The 24,034-nt window shown below is 33.8% G+C and overlaps 1 protein-coding gene and 1 pseudogene across 4 annotated transcripts in view; one reads left to right on the top strand and one right to left on the bottom strand.

The window, feature by feature from the left end:
* Positions 1-21,751, top strand: part of TPD52 (tumor protein D52) — a 118,924-nt gene extending 97,173 nt beyond the window's left edge. For 2 of the 4 annotated variants that reach the window (XM_051969994.1, XM_051969991.1), the window contains exons 3-8: positions 2,706-2,854; positions 3,941-4,042; positions 5,132-5,158; positions 16,456-16,497; positions 18,599-18,647; positions 19,966-21,751. In XM_051969994.1, coding sequence (XP_051825954.1) covers positions 2,706-2,854; positions 3,941-4,042; positions 5,132-5,158; positions 16,456-16,497; positions 18,599-18,647; positions 19,966-20,079 — 483 coding nt within the window. In that variant the 3' untranslated portion in view covers positions 20,080-21,751. The remainder of the gene's footprint in view (positions 1-2,705; positions 2,855-3,940; positions 4,043-5,131; positions 5,159-16,455; positions 16,498-18,598; positions 18,648-19,965) is intronic. The other 2 variants (XM_051969992.1, XM_051969993.1) reach the window with 2 other exon arrangements.
* On the bottom strand, positions 7,624-8,171 carry LOC127543736 (myosin light polypeptide 6-like; annotated as a pseudogene).
* Positions 21,752-24,034: the final 2,283 nt, after the last annotated feature.

The raw sequence follows: 24,034 nt of genomic DNA on the forward strand, positions 1-24,034 counted from the left end.
CCATTCATCTTATTAGCTCCTATCTTGCTATCCACAACTCTTCCAAATCTTTGCCTTTGTAATTTTTTTTTTTTGGTCTGCAGCAGTATCAGGATCCTCTAGTATTTCAACAGTTTACCTAGCCTGCTAAATGACTGAAAAGATTGAGACTGTTTTATGTGAGCTCCTCTCTTCCATTCATTGACACTTTTAGTATCAATCCTTAACTTGCACCCTTTTCCTCATGATTCCAGAAAAAAAGAGAATATTCTTTTTGAATTATTATTTTTAAAAGAATTAAAATTAGTTTTTTTTTTTTACCTGTGTCCTTCATCCCATTCTTTTTGCTTTCCTTAAGATTTTCCCACTTGTCATCCCTGCTTTCATGTATCTTCAGTCTGACTTTACTTCCATTCTATCCTCTTCAAAAGCATACATAGAGTACACTTGGTAAGTGTGTGGGTATACTCGTGGGGAGTTTTATATTTACTGTTCTCTTAGAAGGGGAAGGACCAGTTGTGAATATTTCTCCAGCATGTGCCGATGTACCTGCCCACTGAACATGTTAGTAGGTACATCACAGATGTGTATAAAAGATGAATGTTTAAGTTATATAAAAGGAAGAATTTCCTGTTGTGATAAACTGCTGTGGGGAGCAGCCTGTCAAAAAAAATCAGTCATTTGGAAATCAGTTGATTCCTCCTAATGCACAAATGAAGAAGGCAACTATCTTACTTCACCCTATAGCTTCCAGAGGCAAAGTAAAAAATAAAAAGAATGCTGCCTTAATTTTATAATTATCTGCTACAAATGTGACTATATTTGAGATAATAGGACAAGCTAAGAAATTGCTAGAATTAATTAATGGAAAACCCACCTATGACACATCTACTAACATGCTCAGTTCTTTGTGGTCCTGAAAGAAAAAAAAAAAACAAATGGCTGCCTTTTGAACTCTTTTTACTCAATCTGGGTGTTTTACCTTTCATTGCCAAACTTTTAAAATGTCTTCTATACCCACTGCTTCTGCTTCTTAACTATCTACTTTCAACTTTTCTATTTTCATGAAGTGCTTTTATCACTCTTTTTTAAATTGCTCTTTCAAAGATAACCAACAGCTTTTCCAATCCTTGTCCTCCGAGGTCTTTGTAGTTTCAAAGAAAAGCTCTTTTGGTTCTCCACCTCCTTTTCCAGTTAATTTTCTTGTCTTTTCTGGATGCTTTTCTGTCTTCTTTTTTTTTTTCTGTCTTCTTTAAAGTAAGTATTCCTTCAGAGGTCTGTTCTAAGTAATTTTTTCTCTTCATATCTTTCCTTTAGCAATCTCATTCACTTCCATAGTGTTAACTAACCACTTCTTAGTGGTTAATGGTTGGTAATGTGCATCTGCATCTATATCCTCACCTATTTTCTGAACTCTAGACAGAATTCTCCATCAGTCTATAAGACATCATTTCCGGATGTTTCATACTAGTTTTAGTTCTGGTATTTTAATAATTGGAGAAATTTAGATCCATAAGAATTAAGCCATGTGACACACTAGAAACCAAAAATCTAAGCCTTAGTCTAGTTTCTGAATCTCTAAGCTAAATAAAAACACACTGGGGAAAAAGTGAAAAGATTTGAACCAAGTGAAAGACAAGTGCTTGACTTAATACCATCTAAGGAATTTTCAGGCTCCTAAACATAACTTTCCCTCACAACATTGTGCACCTACCTCATATACTCTATTTTTTTTTTCTTTTTCTACTTAATGGAAATAAAGTGGTAAGGAGTTATCAGGAAAGAAAGAAAACAAGTTATTAATCATTTTTCATGAGCAATGTGAATAATTAAAATTAATCAAAAGATTGAATGAGATATAACTTTCCTAAATTAGCTGGAAATTACTCAGGGCTTGTCTTATGGAAATATCGATGAGATTATGGGGAAGATTATTATAGGGAAAGGCAGGAAAAAAGTAAGAAACGTTTTTGCAAGCACATTTTTCCATGTCTCTAGCTTTTACTCAAGAATATCTCTTCCCACTTGTGGATAGCCATAAAAGTTATAATCAATACCTAGTACCATACTCATCCCAGTGTCATGTGCAATGCAGTAGAATGATACAGGTTTATAATGAACCTTAGAGTGTAACATTTGCTCTATCACCAATCTCTTAATCATATAAACTTCCCAAAGTAGTAGGATTGGGATGTTTCATCTTGGGATAAAATGCCTGGTTAACCTTCTATATATTAAAATGACTATTTGTGAAGAGAGTGGTTATTTCTCAGACTAGTAGGTTGCACATATTTTTGATAATTGTTAATAGCAGCCTTCCTTAGGTACCATTAAGTAAGTATTAGCATTTTTTATGACAAAAGGAAAAAAAAAAGACTGACAAGGTAGTTTGACATAGTGGATGGAGAGTTGGCCTTGCAATCAGAAACTTCATAAACTTGGATTCATGTTAATACATTTGACACATATTGGCTATGACTCCTGGCAAGTTATTTAACCTCTCAGTTTTCTGGGAAATTCTTTAAGATTCTAATTGCAGAGAATTACTTTGATAGGGTTTCCTCATCTGAGAGTTCTCTATATACTGATGAAATCACAGATGTAGGTCTTATTGTTTTAGATTTTAAAAATCAACTTAAAAATTAGTGAAAATATAGATTTTGCATGTTTTCTGTTCCTAACTTGTGTTTAATTCTTGTTACAATATTTCCCTCTTTTTCTTATAGGTAGAAGAGGAAATACAGACCTTATCTCAAGTGTTAGCAGCCAAGGAGAAGCATCTAGCTGAGATCAAGAGGAAACTTGGAATCAATTCATTACAAGAACTAAGGCAGAACATTGCCAAAGGCTGGCAAGATATGACAGCCACATCTGCGTAGGTTCCTAACTCCCTTCACTCCTTTTTTGGAGTGCATTTTCTTCATTCTGATTTGGCTTTTGAGATAAGAAGGATATATAAAACAGCTCCCTCCCAGATTTTCAGCTCTGCTTATTTATTCCTGTATGTAGCCGTAGAAGTAGTTTCCCAAATTTACTCATCTTGTTCATTAGCCTTAGATAACAGAAAGAAAAACATTCCATAGCATACAAATTGTGCCTAATATACAGATAAATGAGTATTTATGCCTAATCCTGTTCTTTTTGATGAAGAAAACAGTAATTTTATGTATCACCTAATCACTAATATCATAAAATAGATTTTTTTCTGAAATTGTATTGCCTTAATTCCTAATTTTAACTCCTATTCTTTCCTTCAAATTGATAACTATAAGTAATTCTATTTGTTTGCCGTAAGTAAAAAGTAGTAGAGAACACCATTCATAAAGTTTTGGAAATCATTCCATCTTTGACATAGTTTTACTTTTGTAGTTGTGTTTATATGGACCTTCTAGGAGCTGAATGTCTAACAAGCATTTGTTAGGTTCTTATTACTTAAAATAAATTCTATAGGAACTTTATAAAGAGTTTTCAAAGATCATTCAGACCCTCAGATTTCATTTAAAATTTCAGTAGTTGGTCTCACCTATCTCATTCCTAGTTTTTCCCTCTGGTTCCTATTTTATTAGGTAAAAAGAAAATAAGCATTTACCTACAAGAAACACTGAGGTATTTGAGTGGATTCTTTTTTCAGTGATATTTATGTGGAGAAATGAAGACTTTTAATATTAGGCTATTTGGTCTTTTTAAGGATTGCCTTGGTTTCTTTAGACTTTGATCTTGGGGTGTCATGTCTATTATAGGGAAGTCAGAAGATCTGGATCTGAAAAATCAATGGAGTAAATTTAATTTTCCCCTTTGCTCAGGATGTGGTGAGGAGAAGGTTGTTAGGAAAGTTTTGTGAGTGTGACTTAAAAAGCCTAGTTTATTGATTAACATAGTCCCACAACTGACATGAATTATTCCTTCTGTTTGTCTTGTTTAACTTCCTTTTGTTTTGCTTTGTTTTTATAATTGAATATAGATATAAGAAGACTTCAGAAACTTTGTCTCAGGCTGGACAGAAGGCCTCAGCTGCTTTTTCTTCTGTTGGGTCTGTCATCACCAAAAAGCTTGAAGATGTAAAGTATGTCCCTCCTTTCCATAGTTTATCAATAATCCCCTCTTCTGTTATCTTAAGGCTCCACTATTGTGATTGTAAACTTTCCCTAAGACTCTTGGATAGTTCATGACAATTCTAGATAATGATGGCAGCATCCTACTTTTTAAATTTTGCTGGCATGAAGGAGCAACAACTTCGAAACCTAAACTTGAAGGGGCAAAAAATATATTTTGAGGTGTAATGTTCTTAACCTTTTAATGATAATCTTATTTTCTCAGTCGACCAAATTTTAGTTGTGAATTTCATGTTATACTTCTAAGTAGGTTAAACACAAAGTAAGTATTTCATTCAGAGTAGTATTTTTGTGATCATGAGGAAATATCAACGTTGAATGTATGTGCAAGATTATACTGAAGCGCACGGTTAGTAGGTGGCTTGACTTCAGTACGTTCCTGTTTGTATCATGGCATATTTTTAACTTGTCTTGAGTCGTTTGTCTATAGTGACTTATGAGATATAGCTTGTCTACATGCTTTAGAGTCTAATCTTGCTAACTTTGAGCTGTTGTCATTTAATTTGCACTTGTATTTTAAATAAGTCCATGGACTTCGCCATGCTACTTTGATGAAATTGTGTCATAGCTTTTTCTTTTTTGGCTGCTTTTTTTTCTCATGTAGATTAGAATAGTGCTGAAAATGGTGGGTAGCTTGGTTTTAGTCTATTATGTTCTGTCCGCATGCAAGAGTTTAGCGTCTTCAGAGTGCATGAATCTCCATGTTTTCCATTTGTAGGAAAAGTAGTTTTGCAATTAGAATTGTCTTGGCTGAATAACTTTGGGTGGATGTGTGTCTGTATGTATTTTAGTTTCACTCAGAAAGAACTAAAATTCATTGATTTTGATTATGATAAATCCTGATATAACCAGAATTAAAAATAGCTTTATAATAGTCAATTATATGCCTTTAAGCATTCTTCCCTCTCCCTTTCCCCTTTATCTCTGTTTCTGTCTTCCTCAGTTAAGACCATATGACACTTTTTACTGCAGGTCATTTAACTCTTTTAGATTTATCAGAACTTCCTTTCTTTTTTAATGCTTACTCTGGCTTCCTGCAGATTGCAGGCCTTTTCACATTCCTTTAGGTAAGGAGAGCTTGAAAAATCTCTGAGGTTCAGCAGTTGCTTAAGACAAATGTAATAAATTTAGATTATCCTGATGTATAGGAAATTCAACATTTTATTTGCTGTCTTTACCTTTTCCTTGAGTTGTGAAGTTCTTTTTCTGCAGCATATTGATAATTTTAGGGGAGGGTTTCTTGGTAAAACCTGGGTAGCAAATGGTACATTGGTTCTTTAAAAAAGGGAAATGATTTAGCAAAGAATTTCCTGTTCTCCCTACACAAAAGAAGGATGAATTTCATAGCATATAGAATTCTTTCTTTTCAATGTCTTTCATTTTAATTATGCTCATTGTTTTCCTTTGGCATTTTTGTAAAGGATATTGGAATTTTCTTTAAATGGGCCTTCCAGAGTTATAGTTAGTTCTAATAGATTTCAACACTGCTTCTTAATATAATCTCATCCTAAATTGGCTACTCTGCATTGTCTAAAATGTCTGAATAACTCCTATGAAGTATTACTTTAGAATAATTTAATATCTTTTATTGAGTAGTTAACTACTAAAATTTGAATGTAAAAATTTCTTATGGATTGAAGAGCAAACAATTATACCTTTCTTGGTTAAACTATATGTGCTCTGTATAATGAAAAAAATAAGCAAGAAAGATTAAATTGCATTTAGTAATTAGTTGTATCAAATGAGAATAATCAGAGGAAAACCCATGCTAAACATTTTGTTAAAGGTAAAAGTCCTATTTTTCCCCTAATGGAGACCAATCTTTTAATTAGTTGTTTGTGAATAGGGAATAAAAGTAAATCTTGATCTCTAGTTGCAATGGAGCTGAAGATATTCTAAAAGTAGTGTTTATATTACAAGGATGCAATGAAGATTTAGCAAAATAAACTAGTTTAATTACATTAATGTACAGATGCTAAATATTGAGCTGCTTAAATAAGAAAATTAATTTTTAGTGGTAAAAAGTCTAAATATAGTAAAATAGTCTTTTCATGAGAGTCTTTTCATATCTCTGGGGTACTAGTTTTGAATATCATACTCAGTGATATTTGCTATAGTTCATAGTGATAAATATATATATATATTAAGGCTGTCTTAATTGAAGTGAGCTGCATAATTGGAAATCATTGATTAGAAACTCAATCAGTATTCATATATTATTTTCTTCCTGAGAGTTATTAGAAAAACAGTGCTTTTTAAAAATTAATGTATATCACTGTTCCAGTCTTACCTATTAGAAATCATAAATGTATGTTGGGATAGCTTAGTATTTTTTCTAAGAAGATGACAGTAAATCTAGAATCTTATTTATTTATTAGAATTGAAATTAAAGAAGAAAAATTCATCTCTCCCATTTAAAAAAGTCATTGTACTAATTACACTGCAACTTGATTTTTCTATCCTTATCATATAAAAAAATAAACAGCTCTTGCAAGATACTTAAAAAAAAAAACATTAATGTTCTGTTATTCTTAATTGTTATGCAAAAGTATTTTATGAGTTCATTATGGCTTTGTGCTACTTTTAAAAAGTAAGAAATACTTTAATTTTCTATACTTTTTTTTTTTTACCAAAAGAAAAGCAAAGTTTCTAATAGACTTTTAAATTGTTTTTATCCAGTTTAAGCTTATTGTTCTTTAAGCTATCTGTGACATGGGATTGGACGTATTTCATAGCTCCATAGCCTAGTAACCTTGAAAACTCTTATTCCCTTTTGCTTGGGACTTTCCTCTCCCCCTTTATCAAGATGGTGATGCTCTAGTCAGAAATAGGGAAAGTAAAGCTGGTTAGGGGAAGAAGGAGAGATAACTAATTCTGTTTTAGATCCAGATATCAACTTGTGAAGACTTCACCTGGTGGAATGGATAGATAAGAATAATTGGTTCCAACAGCCATGAAAGTGGCTGAAACAGGTGCTATGCAGTGGTTTTTTTTTAAGAACTTGGTCGGATGTCAAAGATACCAAGGTCATCCACTGCATCCTGGCCATCACCAGTCATCTTGACTTTTGTCTTGCCATGGACTTTCATGACCCTGAAAGAGAGAGTGAAGTTGATGACTTTGCCTTTCTGTCCATCTTCCTCAGTCTCTAAAAGTGGTAAATCTGGGGAAAGGAAAAATAAAGTCTCAGAGTCTGTTCCTCTCCCCTCCATTGGCTTTCCCACCCCATTGTCTCTTCTTTAATTCTAGTTCTTAGTTGTGACTTTGACTACCACCAATACCTGACCATCTGTTTCCTAAAAACTTTGGCTTCGATCCTGAACTTGCTTCTGTAATGAGATGGCCAGAATAACTTAAGGCTATTTTAAAGGAGCAGTTTATTTGGTGAAAGCAAAGCAAATAGGCTAGAAAGGATATGTGTTGTGGATTAGGATAAGGATATTGATAACCTGAAAACATAGTTGCTTCAGGGACAAGAGGATCATTTTTTTTTTTTCCTGAAGCAATTGGGGTTAAGTGACTTGCCCAGAGTCACATTGCCAGAAGCTATTAAGTGCCTGAATCGAACTCAGATCCTCCTGACTTCAGGGCTGGTCCTCTATCCACTGTGCCATCTAACTGCCCCAACTGAGAAAGTTAGGAAGTTCTTTGTGAAAAGGGGAGTTTTCTCAGCCATTCATCACCATCCAGACTAGCCCTTCATGGTAGAGACAACCCTTATGCCCTACCACTAACACTTCCACTTCTTCCTCTGCCATCCCCTCACCCCCAGCGACGAGGATATTGTATTTCAGCCTCCAGGACTCCTTAGCAAACACTCGAAGCCCCTCTACATGTGTGTTCTGGTCCTTATTCTTTGCTACAATCTGCAGCATGGGCAGAAAGTGTTCAAAGTCCAGCACATTCATGTTCATCTCCCCACTCAGGATTCCCTACAACCTTGAGCACCTCGGCATTGATAGGATTCTGGCCCCAAGCTCACAGCATGTCCCCTCAGTGGCTATATAAGACCTTACCATCCATCCATCAGTTAAACAGCTAAAAGGCCTCTGCTCTCTGATCTTCTGTGAAGTCACCCATCTTGGTTATACAGCTCAGCTGTACTGCTGCTGCCTCTGTATGTCAAAGGATGTTTTGTTTTGTTTTTTTCCCTGAAATGTTTTCTAGTTCTTTTATACACCTGAACTTTTTCAGTACTCTGGGCAGTTTTACTTATAGGCTATAACTGGGGGGGTGGGGGTGGGGGGAGGAAGAGGATAAAACATGCTTCTGTAAATGTTTATTGTTAACTCTTGAAATAACTGTCTTTGTCCTTTATCTCCACCCTCCTTATCTTTTCCTTTAAATGTATTTCTTTACTCCTGAGAGATATTCTATTTTCCCAAACTACCAGTCAGGGGTGGGAGATGTCAATAGGGAAGGAGAAGGAAATAGGAAGGGAAAGGAAGTCCTTCTTTCTCTTGCAGATACAGGGGAAGTGTTTGCTGACATCCTAGGTTAAAACTCTGAATGAAGGATAGCATGTTGAGGCTTGGAGTAGGAGTCAGCCTGGATTCTAAAACAAGTTTCAAACAATTAGTATGTATGAGTTTTTGTACAATCAACCTGTTTGAAAATTGCAAATTCCCTCTATATAATTTTTTAAAAACTAATATGGAAATCATATTAATTCTAGAATGACATAATCTCAAAACCATAAACGATTGGTCTTTTAGTCAAGCCCATGGCAGCCAATGAGGCAGAAACATATTACTGCAACTGAATGATGAATTCAGGACTTAACTACTTCTGTACAATTCATATCCATGACTGGTGCATCCGACTATACAGTTTAGATACAAAATATAAGATACAAAAGCAAAGTTAAAATTTTTGATTCTTCTCTAATCCCTCCTTTTCTAAGGCAAATATATATATCGGACCATCTTTTTCCCTATACTGTTTTGTTATTTTATTCTATCCCACAAAGATCCTTGACTGTAAATCCCAACCACAGTGGTGTAAGTTGAGAGACCCCTCCTTACTAAGCTAGATTCTAAGGCTTGAAGTAATAAAGATGTTACCCTTTCCTTTAAGGGATATGGTCCTGGCTGATGGCTCAGATTGCAGTCTCATTAGCCAATCTCTTTGGAAAAAGTAGGGCCTGTGCTTTCTCTCAGGAGTCATTCTTGGACCTGAGTCTGTTCTCATCCATATCTAACCTTTCAAACTCCTCTAGCAAATTTGAAAACTATTTTCATTCATCTTCTGTTTTATCTTAAATGTTAATTTTAGATATTAAATTAGGAATTAAGGACTAAATGTCTAAGTATCAAGAGAGCATATATATTACAAAATCACTATAATGGACTATACTAAGTAAAAACTTAAAGGGCAACAAATTAATTTTATCTAGTCTGCTGGTCTTAGAATGAATTGAGATCTATTCTGTTACTTTAACATAATATGTGATACATATTTATTGAGCATAATACATATTTATATTTTAAAAATATGCTACTATACTTTCAGGAAATATTTATTGAACATTGAGCAAGGCCCTGTATTAGGTGCTGTGAGGGATAAAGCATCCTAGGGTGTGATTTACCCAAGAGAAGAATACAGAAATTAGCCAATGAAAAGATGGTAGCTTCTGTGCATTCCAGTTTACTACTAAGATACCTGAGTACTTGGGAAAAGCCAAAGAATAGGAAGAGGCATTAGTTTTAGCAGAATTTAAAAAGGGACTGATTTGAGACCTGTAAATTTAATTAATAATGACAGAGTCCCATTTGCTTTTAGTGAAGCCTTCTGGGATATAATTTGGTCTACTTTACCCTTATTAACCTAAGTTAGCATGCAATAAGAAAAAGACTTTTGCAGCTACCATTTATGTGAGATAGTTGAACATCTTAATATTACAACTCAGACTTTATCTAAGAGTATAAGCTGCCTGAAAAAGTCATAGAATCTTTAGTCTTATTTAACCTTTGAGGAATTACTGATCTTGAGAAGGCAAAAAATTCAATTATCTGATCTCCTGTACATTAGTACCAGAAAACCCAATGACAAAGGCTTTGCTAAATAATGATAGTAAATCATCTTGGATTTAAAAAAAAAAAAAAGATAGTCTGTACAGTAAGATTCTCAGTGGGCATTATGTTGTTGCAGTGGGTTGCTAGAATAACTTAGACCAACATAATGCATCTTGCATAGCTCCTTCCTTCAACAAGGCATGCCGTGATAAGACCATCAAACATGTTTTCTAGGAACTAGCTACTTATCATGCTGTTCCACTGGAACCCTAACAAAAGAAAAGAAAATGTCAGGTTTTCTTTGAAGAATCTGTTGAATGGATTCTTAGTAAAGGCTGGACCATTCATCAGAGCTGATGACACAGGACAGGCTAATTAGCTCTGATGTGTGTTCAGCAGGGAGTGGCCACCATGAAGCAAGCACTTCAGATCACTAGTGGTATATTGAATCATATTTATTCTCCAGAAAATCTTCCGATGAGGGCAAGGCTGCGTCAGTATATTGGGTCATAGAATTATTCCTCTTAAATCATCATTGCCCAGAAGACTTATGCATTCTCTTTTATAGATGGGCTGAGCGAATGGAACACTTTGTGGTTGTAAGGCTGCCCTTAATCCCCTCTCCTCACCCCAGCCCCAACCTGACAGTTGGTAAGAGTAATCCAGCAGTTGCAATAGTACATAAATGTGGGGTATGTGGCTACATTATTTGGGCAAAAGAGAACTTTCCATTTAGTGATTGTGTAGATAAGAATTTAACATGGCAGAGGAAAGGAAAATTTACAGAGAAGATGGTGAAAGCTGTTAAAGCTCTCTTGTTTGGTGTTCCATGCTTTGTAGATAAGAAAGGTGAAGAGAGTAAGAAAGTCTCTACTCCAGTATGAATGGCTAAGAATAATGGAATGACTGTAGTTTACCAAGACAATGTTTCCAGCTCTGCTCATCAGAAGGCTCTTTTGTGAGCATATGATTAGAATCTATTCTATTACCACACTCCCTGCAGACTGGGGCCAAATTATGGCAGAAGAAATTACTGTCCTCTTTCAAAAGAGAGGAGTGAGATTGACATCACATTTTTACAATTTTTTTTTGACATCACTTTTTATGTAGAGAGGAGAGATTCTAATTTTTGCATAGCTGCTCAGGAACAGTTACCTCAGTATCCTTTGCTAATCACCCTGCCCTCGTATACTATGTACTCGGTACTCCTGATGCTTGCATTAGCCATCCTGTTGGGTAAAATCATCCTGGCCTTCTGCCTTCTTTGCCTCAAGAATGAGGCAAATACTAGCAATCCTGTCCAGTGATCAGTGGGAACAGGAGCTATTCTCAAAAAAGAACTCAAACATAAGCTCAACCACTGCATCACCAAGGGTGTTCCTGTATTCAGCAATACTGTGGCTGCTGCCATTGCTCAATTTGGACTTCATGCTGCCAATGCAGTTAGAAGAAACTCCAAGCTATACAGTGTAGCCCTTGAATGTGTCCAAGACCACATTTCCAGTCTGCTGGCACAGTGACAGCTAGACTGACTATGGAGCTCTAAAATGTGCCCATGAAAACTAGAACTTTGACCTTCCTGAACCCTAACCTATCCTAGAGTCACCATCCCTTACAGATTCTGCAGTAGAACAATTTAATCAGAAAATTCAGGACTCCCCAGAATAGATGTTCTGTGTCAAGCCAATCTCTACTACCTCTGACTCCCATCCCAGCAAGAGACCTCACACTGCTTCTTCTTGAGACAAGGAATCCAGTAAATCCAGAGAAATGGAGCTGGACATTTTATGGCCTCTTAGGTTAGCATGGGTTAAAGAAGCCTCAGCAGGAGGGCAGGGGGCTTGGTGGGGCACAGTACTAGTGAGTGACTGCAGGAGAATCTCTATTGGGGCAATTTGTTTGTTAGGGTAAACACTCATCAAGTTGTATTGCTTGGAGCTGTCTGAAGTTCAGACTCTCTAACTCTGTGTGGATGTCAACAGGTTCAGCTTTCACTTCATGCCCCATGATTGGCCTGACAGTGTACCTAAAAGTTGTACACATGGCCACTGACAACATAATAGTCATGGAAGTAATTTTCAATTTAATTTGATAGTGGCTGCTTTGCCAAGAGGCTCTTTGAGGGTATTTGCTGAGGAGCATTATAGCATTTTAAGTGTATATATACGTATATACATATATATGTATATACGTGTATATATATATAATCCCTATGTGCTCAGGCTATCACTAAACAACTCTATCGCCCTTGTTATCAGTGGTCATTGATTTGCTTCATATTCTTAATATACTGCTACTGAGAACAATAGAGAGTTTGGTTTTTGGGCTATCTTTCATTATCTCAAAAGAATGTTCCACACAGGAGGATATACCTTTAGCTTTAATTGGTCCATTGAATTCCAAAGATGGAACAACCTGAAACAAATATTGAGCTCACTGGTTATCTCTTTGCCCATTGGCTAGAGTTAATTCTGGAGGTGGAGGGAAAGTGTTAGTTACATCCATGGAAATTGCTCAGTCAAAAGCCATTGATTGGGGGCATTTTAAGAAGCATTGTCAGTGAGATTATCTACTAACACTCAGAATCCCTGTGGGGCCCAATCTGACCACTCTGATTTAAAAGAATTTAAGAGTGCATTTCTCAATAACACTCAGGTTTCAACCCAAAAATGATTTATCTTGGGAATCAACCAGACTCCATTGCTCCCTCAATCTTGTTTTATGTGACTTAACCAATGTCTTAGTGTTGGTTCTAATCATGGTTAATTGGTTCCTCCTAGTCATGATGAATTTCATACTTTGTTAGATGATGATGGAAATGACATTAATTCTTTGTCTAGAAAGGGAAGGTAGGAGAATATTGTTCTGGTTTTAAAACTAAGTATTTTCTATAATGTTTGCAACCTCATGGTTTCTAGATGAATAGAGATTAATGTCTAAATAAGCCCATATAGAATAAAACTTCTCAAGATAATACTGTTCTTCATGATGGGACTAGTAACATGGAATCTAGTAACATGGGTCTAGTAAAAAAGGCCACAAGTATTTATGAGCATGGTTCCTGTACCAGCACCCCCAGATTTTTAAGGAGATGTAGAGAGCATAAAGTTCCTATAAAGTATATTCTTGTACCAGAATCCCAAGATCTTCAAGAAGATATAGAGAGTGTAAAGTTTTTTTTTTATGACTAATTAGGGAAATCATGATGTGATAGTATATTTTAGAGTGGAAAATTGTGCCCTGCCACCCTACCCATAAGTTTTATCTTCTTACTTTCTATGATCCTATGAAGAAGAATTTTTTTGCATTAATGAAAAATTTAGATCATTTCTTAAAACTTTAAGATTCCTTCTTACTCAAATTAATATATTTCAAAGATGTTCCATTCTTTTTTTTTTTTTTAATTATAACTTTTTATTTACAAGATATATGCATGGGTAATTTTTCAGCATTGACAATTGCAAAACCTTTTGTTCCAACTTTTCCCCTCTTTCCCCCTATCCTTTCCCCAAGATGGCAGGTTGACCAATATATGTTAAATATGTTAAAGTATAAGTTAAATACAATATATGTGTACATATCCAAACCGTTATTTTGCTGTACAAAAAGAATCGGACTTTGAAATAGTGTACAATTAGCCAGTGAAGGAAATAAAAAATGCAGGTGAACAAAAATAGAGGGATTGGCTATGTAGTGGTTCATAGTCATCAATAATTTTTTTAATGATGCACATTGAATCTTTATTCAAGGGACAATGTAGTCAGAAAAATCTAGGATTTTGTTGGGGGCATGTGGCTACATATTGGTGTTTGGCTGTGATATTTGAATTCCATTAATAAGATTATGGCATTGATTGAAATTGACTTAATGTTTTTTTGTATCCTATTCCCTAAGGCAGGGAAGGTGTCCTGGGCAAGGTACATATTGATTTTTGGCATGATGGCTTGAGAGACTAGGACTAAACTTGAAGTCCCTTTAGTAGCTGTATGTGGAGCAGAGAATGGATTGGAGTGAGAAGAACCTGAGACCATGTGGGAGACTATGGCAATAGTTCAGGTGAAGGAAAAAAGGGCCTACATGAAGGTAGAAATCATGATTAGGGAGAAGGGGATATATGTGAGAAATATTTTGGAAAGAGAAATGACAGTCTGGTAATTGACTGAATATATGAATTAAAAAGGATGAATCAAAGATGACACTAAGGTTGTATAAATTTATGTAACTAGAAGAATGATGGTACCCTTGTAATAGGGAGTAGATAAGTTTCTAAGAGACGTCATATATCTAAATAAGTATCTGTGAAAATATTCAAATTCAAGTCTGACTCCAAATATAGCATTTTATCTACTATGCTACATTGTCTTTTCTTTAAATTTCTTTGACTTAGCGTTCCATTGAAGCAAAGTGATATCATTCCTTGTGAAGCAATATAATATGCTAGGTAGAGCATCCTCTTCAAAGCCAGCAAGACCTGGGTTCAAGTCCTGATTTAGGCATATTCTGACATAGGGATCCAGGACAAGTCACTTAACATCTCACTACACTAGACTTAGTTGTAGTTATTTCACTCTGATACTTAGCAGTTGCTAAAAAGGTACCTTCCTTAATTAATGAAAGGAATCATCTCATCCAGGAGTTCCCTATATTAATGATTAAATTTCAAGTTTAGTCCCCTTTTCCTCATTTATTGTATTATCTTAATTGGAATGAAAATGCCAACTTGATCTTTGTGCTGCTTTTTATATGGTATCTGACTTAGATAGACAAATAGTAAAAATTGAATAAATAATTGTTAAGTGAATGATGCAAGGCAAATCACTTCACCTGTCTCAGTTTCAGCTAACTCATCTATAAATTTGGCATAAGGTAGTAAGAGAATCAAGAGATAATATATATATATATATATAAAGCTATTTGTAAACCTTAAAGTGCCATATAATTTTTATTATTATTGAAATTATGATTTAGCATCTGAAAGAAGATATATATCCACAAAATTTAGAACAGATATACTTTGGCAAACAGGACCAACTTTCAGTCATTGATCAAAATACTATAACAGTGTTTCCAAAATTATCATATTTAGGGATTTTATGAACCTATATAGAGTTTGGGCTATCTTAAAAGGTGATCACCATATATGATGTAGGATATAATCTTATTTGTGAATGCCCTTCTGTGATAAGGGACCTGTGGCTTCTACCTTTAATGAGAGATTGGCCATTATAAAGAAGGATATCGAGCTTGAAATGAATGGCCTTGAAGCCAAAATAGAAAGATCACTTATAAGAAAATTGACATGACTAAGTACTTTAAACATATGAAATTGCAAAAGCAGCTTTAATAGTGGGCTGATTAATTTTTTTAAAATATGAAAACCAGATTGGTTGCTTATTTTGATCTTAACCTATTAAATTTTTCTATAACTGTGAGCAAACTGGAAGTCATGTTTAAAATGATGGTTAAGCTTTATTTTTAAAAAGTAAATATTTTCAGTTAAAGAAAATCAAAAAATTTTTAAACTAAATATATATATATATAATATATTCAAGGAAAACAAAGTCACATATTAGCAATAACCAAAAATGTATCTCATTTTAAATATTTAGTTCATTACCTCTCTGTTATGATATGGGAATCATTCTTTATCATGTCTTCTCTAAATTGGTCAGAGTTTTTAAATCTTTCAAAGATGGTCATTTTTACAATGTTTTAAATAGTCTACTCACTTTACTTTGTATCACTTCATCCAAGTCTTCTTGGGTTTCATTGAAAACTGTCCCTTTTCATCATTTGTTACACTACAAGATGATTAATTCTTAAACAAAGTTGTCAAATAAGCAAATATTGTGAAATATTCCTGCTATCAAGGAGGTTGTTGCCACCTTGTGTGCAGGAGTTGCAACTGCCTGTTTTTTTTTTTTTTTTTTTTTGTTTTTTTTTATGTTTGTTTTTGTTTTTTGCTTTTTGGATATCACAGATCACTAGACTTAAGTCAGAAGACTCATAAATCTTAAAACTCTCAGAAACTCAGTTTACTCATTGGTAGAGTGAGGACATCATTTGCCTTGTTTAATTTGTGGAAGTGTTTTGATGAACAAATGAAAGGATGTATGTGAATGCACTTTGAACAAGTACAATCAATATGTATTCACTTCACACCAATTTAATTGAAAGAAAAATGTTATTGGAAGCTTTCTTTCGCTTGTCCATAAAAAAGTAAATACTTCTTACATTCAACTTTATTTTACTAATGCTAAAGGCTTCTAGCAAAGTTTCTTTGATTTTAGAAATGTCTAATGGTTTGATAACTAACTAAATTTCTATCTCTTTTTAATGCTGGCCCTTAGTATTCGCTCCATTCAACATTCAATTAGCATGCCTGCTATGAGGTAAAGTATATTATTGTGAAAACAAGTGATTGCAATACATAAATGACTCTTGGATATGGATATGGTATTAGTTCTAATGAATAGGATTTTTGAACTTGTCCTGTTTTTAAACAGAGCAGAATTGGCTTACTAAAAAAAAAAAAAAAAAAAGGTAAATAATGACCAAGGAGATCAGTACTTTTGAGATCCTAAGAAATCAGCACAACTTGAATACCTAGTACAAGGTTTTGAAAGAAAGAAATGTTGATATTCTTAACTGTTGATCTGTGTAAAATTGGAAAGTGTGGAAAAATTTTACTTTATCTTCTATTTTTTTTCTCTTAACAATTTTTCTTTTTAAGTTATGTACTAGAACTTTTATTTTCACAATCCTTTTTGAGATGTGGAGAGAGGCTTCTTCATTGTTTTATTAGTTACCTTGTAGACTAAAGCTGGATGTTTCATTTCTTTTGGTAAAAACATATGCCTCTCTCTGGAGTTGTGAAAAGTGCCAACTGGTTGTTTCTCACACCCAAGAGTCATATAAAAATGCAGTAAATACCATTTTATAGTAAAGCTGAGTTTTACAAAAGCAGTGCTTGTAGCCAGTTGATAAGCCTATGGAAGCCAAATAATATTTCTTTTATTTTGATTTGAACCTCTGATATTTCATTATAACTGAGAGCAGAATAGGAGTGTTAACATATTTTCAGCTTCCTAAAGAAAACCCATTTAGACATACAAATGTGTTTTTAAGTAACTAAAATAAGGTAATAAGGACATTTTGTCCCTTCAGTTCCTCGTGCAGGGTCTGCTAGTCACTTGTCCGTCTTCTGGCTGGAAAACTCTGCTAACCTTTCACACGTTGGCTACCTTTGCTTTGGCTGACAAGCCAAACCCCTTATTGTTTTATTTTTCTCTAATCTTAAAAGAGACACTTGGAGCTAATATGCCATACTCCTTCTCTCGGCACCAGCTCAGTTACTCCATGTATGATTGCTCTAATTTGTAACATCAAGAGAATTGGAAGGTTTTAGCAGTCAGGAAATGAATGTGTTTACTCCGTGTTCTACCTACTTCAGTGAAAAATGGGAGACTCTTTTTTTTCCTTTTCCTTTAAGCTCTCAGCAGCAGGCACCATATGCAGAGACATATGTGCATAATATAAAAATATTACTGAATTCAATAATCTGAAAATGGGCCTGAAAGTGAGTAGCACCTGATGTGCCAGCAGATGTTTCATGCAGATAGTTAGAAGGGCCTGTTGGAAGGCATATCTGATTTTTCAGGCAAATTTTTAGGATGCAAACTGATGGGCAGATAAATGAGCAATTATCTTTTTAGGGACAAGGTTAGCCAGAGTTAGTCATCAGTTATCATCCTTTTCTCCCTTCTTTTGGTATTTTTTCTCTACCTTTATGGCTACCCCATGTCTCCTAAAGACTTTTTCACTATGCTACCTCACCAAGACCTGTCTGCTCAGGAACAAAATCATACGTTAATGCTCCTTTTAATGGACTTCATAGTTTGGTAAAAATCATGTCTTAACTCAAAGTGGTGATTCTAATAATTAGCAGGATTGAATGAGGTCAAAGAAATAATATTTTAGAGTAGGTATGTCTCTAATCAAACTACGTAAATAAATGTTTATCTTTGTCTCCATTATGTATAGTTGGCTCCACTCATAGTTAATACTGAAAGTGCAAATGGAAAAGAAGGGGTTTGCTTTTCATAATACACACATATGTTGTATATATATGCATGCACATGTATGATGAGGGGTCTTGTGGGAATGGGGAGAAATGGAGGTCAGGATGTTTTATGCTTTCATGTTAAATAAATTTCTTTATAATCTAAGACTTGTTTGAAGTGATTTCAAACTAACTCTTACAATATTATAATGTATAATTAGGTATACCAAATATATTTCATTATTCTGCTCTCAGGAATAGCTATCAAATTTTGTGTTATAGTTCAAACTCTAATTCTTATTTGGACTAGGGGAGGAAATCTGGTATGCAAATTATGAATGCTATTTTTAAAATTGTTATTTTTAAAATTTTTATGTAAATTTATTTTTCAAGTTAAAGATTTAATCCAAACTTTTCTTTTGTTCCCTTAGAAACTCACCTACTTTCAAATCATTTGAAGAAAAAGTTGAGAACTTAAAGGTAAAAATTATGATAGTCTAGAGCTTTGTGGTATTTTGGGGTATCTTAATTTTTTCCCTTGTATAAATAATTCTCTTCAGTGTTTCTGGAGTATATATTATTACATGACACTTTACCAAATACTGATTCCAGAGAAAGAATGCTTTAAAAGTATCTATTGGCTTTTGTTTTAATGCTTACTGATTTATTTATTGGTTTAATTTATTTAATGCTATTATGTTTATAATGTTCAAAGTGATGCTTATAATATGAAGTATTGGGCCTGTACAATAGCACTTTTTGAAATTTCCACTTTGTGGAAACAGTGTTCTTTATTATGCCACTTGGGATCTATGGAAGAATATTTGAACTCTGTGTGTGTGTGTGTGTGTGTGTGTGTGTGTGTGTGTGTGTATTTTAGATTAGGCCTCCTGACATCTGAAAAATCTTACTATAAAAAATTCTGATTTGAGAAAGCGAAACTAAGTCATTCAAACATTAAGGAAAATCGAAAGTTGTGATTCAGACTCTGAGGACAACTAGAGATCTGTTGTAAATGTTGTTCTTCAGACTTTCTGGAATAATCCTTGCAATATTTGATTTGATCAGTGAAGATTTAAAATAAACTTCCTGGTCACTTGTTCTGAATTCCATCCCTTCTTATTTGGGGTAACTTCGACATATTCTTTCTGCATTATAAAGTCTACTCTGAAAAGTGCTTAATTACATTATCATCAAATTACTGTATTATTTTTTTTTTTCAAATTCTGGTGAAAAAGTGCCTAAAAAGGAAAACTTAGCTGCATGTTTAAGATTGAAGTTTGGTACCAGTTTGCCAAACAACCATTTCTGTCCAAGTTAATGACTCTTTCAGTAGATAATACTTTTCCACTAATACAAATTTTATTTTAGATTACTGGCCACTCTTCTTATAAGTGATTTTTAAAATTATTATTTTTATTTATAAACAGACCATTTTGTAATGGCTTCATTAACATGTGGAATTCCCAGTGAAGTACATCCTTTATCCCCTGCAGATTGATATCTTCTCTGCAATTTTTATATAGTTTTAGAGCAATTTAAATAGTATCATTTATGGAGAATTAAAAACTTTTTTTTATCATTGTGGCTATAATTTTATTATGTTTGTGTTTGGTTAATTGTAATGGGAAAGATTATGATCAAGTCTTTGGGACTATTAGTTTCTTTGTATTTCAGTGTTCACAGACCATATGTCTAATCTTTGCCACTGTCTTAAAAATGTTGGTTGTGAGGGAACAAAGTACATGAAAATATTTGCATTTAATTTTTTTCCTTTCCTTCCTCTTCTTTTTTAAAGTCTAAAGTTGGGGGAAATAAGGCTGCTGGAGGTGACTTTGGAGAAGTCTTGAATTCCACTGCTAATGCCAGTGCCACAGAATCTCTGACAGAACAGACACAGGAGACCCAGTGAGATTGTTGCCTTTGGTTCTGCTACCCACTGCCAGATGCTGCAAGCAAGACCTAAGTACATTGATAGAATGGCCTTGGCTATTTCCACCAAATGTGTTTTTGTTTAGCTTTATGTATTCATTGGAAAAAAAAAAGTTTGTGGGGTTAACTATTTTCAAATTAAAATGTAGTGGATGGATTTAACCTTTGTCGGTTTTTTCCCCCCTCTGCGATCTTCCCTTCTTAGGGAAGCACTATTTAAAGAGCAAACAAATTACATTTTAGGATGTTTAAGATTAGCATTATGAAAAATGACTATTTTTTCTGGAAAACTCAGTTGAATGATCTGAGAAATTATAATTATATATTTTCTCTCCCAGCTAATGATTCCTATGGTACGCTGATTTATTTTATTTCTAAAAGATTTATGTTTCCTTTGTATTTGTATTTATTTTGTTGCCAAACTTGAATGTCATCCTTTCCACTCTTTCAAGTAATTCCTAATTATTAGATGCTTTGGTGTACTTATTTTTTTTTTTTCCCCTTTCTGATAAGGTCTGCCAATAAAAAAAAAAACAAAAAACAAAAAACTCCAAATGAACTTATTTTGAATACTGTATGTGATCGAATTTCCTTAGGCATTGTGTGCAACTATGCTGAATCATATAAATAAGTCAAATAGTCATGTAATATTGATTTTGTAATTTGTAATAAGGTTATAAAATCCTAGGTGATCTGAATGTGGGTAGTTATCTATATTTCTAGTTTCCTTTGTACAGATTTATTATCCTTAGTGAAAGAACAATAATTTTTTTGTATTGGTAATTATACCACTTTCCCAAACGCCTATTTCACACTAGATTAAAAAATAATTGGAAGGAATAATTGGAATTGGCATATAGCAGTTGGTATATTTCAAATTTATATTCATAAAATAATTGGAAGGAATAATTGGAATTGGCATATAGCAGTTGGTATATTTCAAATTTATATTCATTTGATCCAGAATATTGTTTTAACACCTTTTGAATTCATAACACTAATTATATTTGAATGTCAAACTCAAAAATATGTGATTCTTAGATGTAGGTGGTTAAAAATGTTAGAGAAACTTTACTGACTTCATTTATTTCCTTCATTTTGCACCATTTAAAATAAAATGTAAAGCACAAACAAAGATGCACAATAGTTGCAGCATGGATTTTTATACCTATTACTTTTTGATGATTCTTTTGAGGATACAATGGATTAATTCAACTCACCACCTCCACTTAAATAATTTTTAGTGCTAGCATCTTCAATTGATTTTGTAACTATTGCCTCTAACTTCACTTTGAACTGAGTGGTGGGATTATTTTGAAGCCTTCTGATTATCCATAAAAAGGCTAATAATGTTAATTCTAATAACCATTTGTTAATCATTTTCAATCCCTTGTGTTCTGTGAGTTTATGGCATATAGTATTGGTGTTGTTATCTAATTTGTAATTGTTTTTGTTGTTGATGCAAATATTCATTTGGAGGCATGACTTGATTTATTGAAGGATAAATTCTCTTATCAAAACCAAATTTTAAAACTGCCACAAGTGTTGTTTTAAATAATATGCTGCATCCTAATAGCTTTGTTAGCACTTTAGATATAATTGATAAATGCTCTATTACATGTGAAATGCTTAATAAATGCTCTATCTCAGCAGCATAGGTCATAGTGTTTATTATACCTATGGTTTGGTTACTTATTGGATTGTATCATATATATGACACCTTTTCTAAATAGAAATATCTCTTAATGGAAACTTTTTTAGTGCTTTGAAGCATTAGGTGACTTAACATATCCTCTCTAGAACAAGGGTTTTTCCACATTTTTTTTTAATGTGTATCATGGACTATTTTTGGCAGTCTGGCGAGACCTGACTTCCTTCTTAGAATGTTTTTAAATATATAAAATAAAATAGGATTGCAAAGGAAACCCATTGTATTGAAACAATTATCACAATATCTTTTAAAATATAAATTCTCAGACTCAAGTTTAAGAACCTGTGTAATAGGTTTCTTAGGTCATTGCATTTTAATTGCAGGTTGTTGGCAATACTGATATCATTGAAGTTGGATCTGATGAAGTTCAACCAGCTTTTTTTATGTATGGAGGTTTTGAGGCTTGCTTGAATAATTCAAATAATTGAGTTTGCACTGTTCCCATTTTATCATCTAGTCTCACATTATTCCCTTTTGCTTCATTGTTTTCTGGTCTCTAGTTCCTTAGAACACCTCAACTATAAGAGGAAAAAATAAAGGGGGAAGGGAACAATTATTTATTAAATCCTACTATGTATCAGGCACTGTGCTAAGTGCTTTATAAACATCTCATTTGAATCCTCAATACAACCTTGTGAGGCAAGTGCTATTATTATCCCCCATTTTACAGATGAGGGAACCAAGTTAAGTGACTTGCCCAAAGTCATTACGCCTAATAGTGTAAGAGACTTGTTTTGAATTCAGGCTTGCTTGATGCTAAACCTTATCTCTTGTGCCACCTAACTTGCCTTTAATAAAAAATTTTACCTTTTTTGGTATCTGAAATTCTATGGATCCTTTTATAACATTGAAAATAATCTTTAATATTCATTATGATTGGGAAAAAATACATCACTTGGCAGTCGACCTGATTAAGAAATGCTCAGAATGTAGGCTGATCATCAGGTAAGAGAATCATTCCTACAAATCACTGAGCCATCAGAGCAGGACTTCCTTTTCTTTAATTGAATGAATTCTCTCTCTACCTTATTAACAAGTTAAAAGGTGGTGATCTCTAGTTTATAGATATGACATAGGAATTTAGAAGTAGAGGACAACTTAGATTAGAAAGACCAGGTGATAATCATTTTGCAAAACTGAAACCCAATGGAACAGTGATTTGCCTAAGGTCATGTGTACCTAATTTGGTTATTTTCAAAATATATAATAGCTTTTATTTTTCAAAATACACATAAAGATAATTTTGAACATTCATCTTTGTAAAACCTTGAGTTTCAAATTTTTCTCCCTCCTTCTCTTCTTACCTCCCTTCTCCCCTAGACACAAGTAATCTAATATAGTACCTAATTAGTTCTAAAATTATCTTCAGATTTCAAGTTTTGTATTTGTTACTGTCCCAGATAACCTGTCTCAGAGCTTTCTCTCCCTCATTTTGGACAGAAAATGCCTACCTTTGCCTCTATTTTAGAATCCTCCTTCTAAGAGTCTTTGAACTCTTGAGTTTGCCCACAGGGTCTGCCCTGAACTAATCTTTTTTAAACTGGGGAGAGGGAAATATTTTTCAGTTTCCCAAGGAGATTCCTCTGTTGCACAGCTGAGGAAGCTAGGATGAAAAAGTTGAGAAGTTCTCTTCTATATATTATTCCTTATTTCTAGAAAAATATTCCAAATATTCTGATCCAAAGGATCAGAAGATTCTCAAAATTGTCGTAAGGATGGGGAGTGGGACGAGTTTAGAAAAACTTTAAAGTATTTGATGTATAGATATGACTACAGAAACTCACTGAAAATAGAAACTAGTGATTTTGAAACTAGAGATTTAATAATGAAGTGAGCTGAAAATAATGAAAATTAATGCACAGAAGTGAGCACTGTAGAAAGTTACTAATAATGGCATCCAAAATAGAAATAGCTTTTAATTATGTCATGTTAATTGTCTTTAGCATCAAAGATAGGGGATACTTTTAGAGAAAGAATTCAGATATAAGTCTAGAAATACTTTAGGGGTGATCCCAGAAATATCTCCTAATTGTAAGTTTCTGAGTAGAAAAAGGCCTGGATCTACAAATTGACAACCAAAAAAATATATAAAGGTTACCTGTCGTAAATCTGATATGCTTTTGATTATAGTGTCAGTCCTAGTAAGTTAAGGAAACTTTAGATGTGTACAAAATTTTATTTAATTGGGGATCCATTGCAGTTACCCGTCTTCCTCTTATAGGAC

This window comes from Antechinus flavipes, chromosome 1, assembly GCF_016432865.1.
Source record: "Antechinus flavipes isolate AdamAnt ecotype Samford, QLD, Australia chromosome 1, AdamAnt_v2, whole genome shotgun sequence".
NCBI classification, from domain to species: domain Eukaryota; kingdom Metazoa; phylum Chordata; class Mammalia; order Dasyuromorphia; family Dasyuridae; genus Antechinus; species Antechinus flavipes.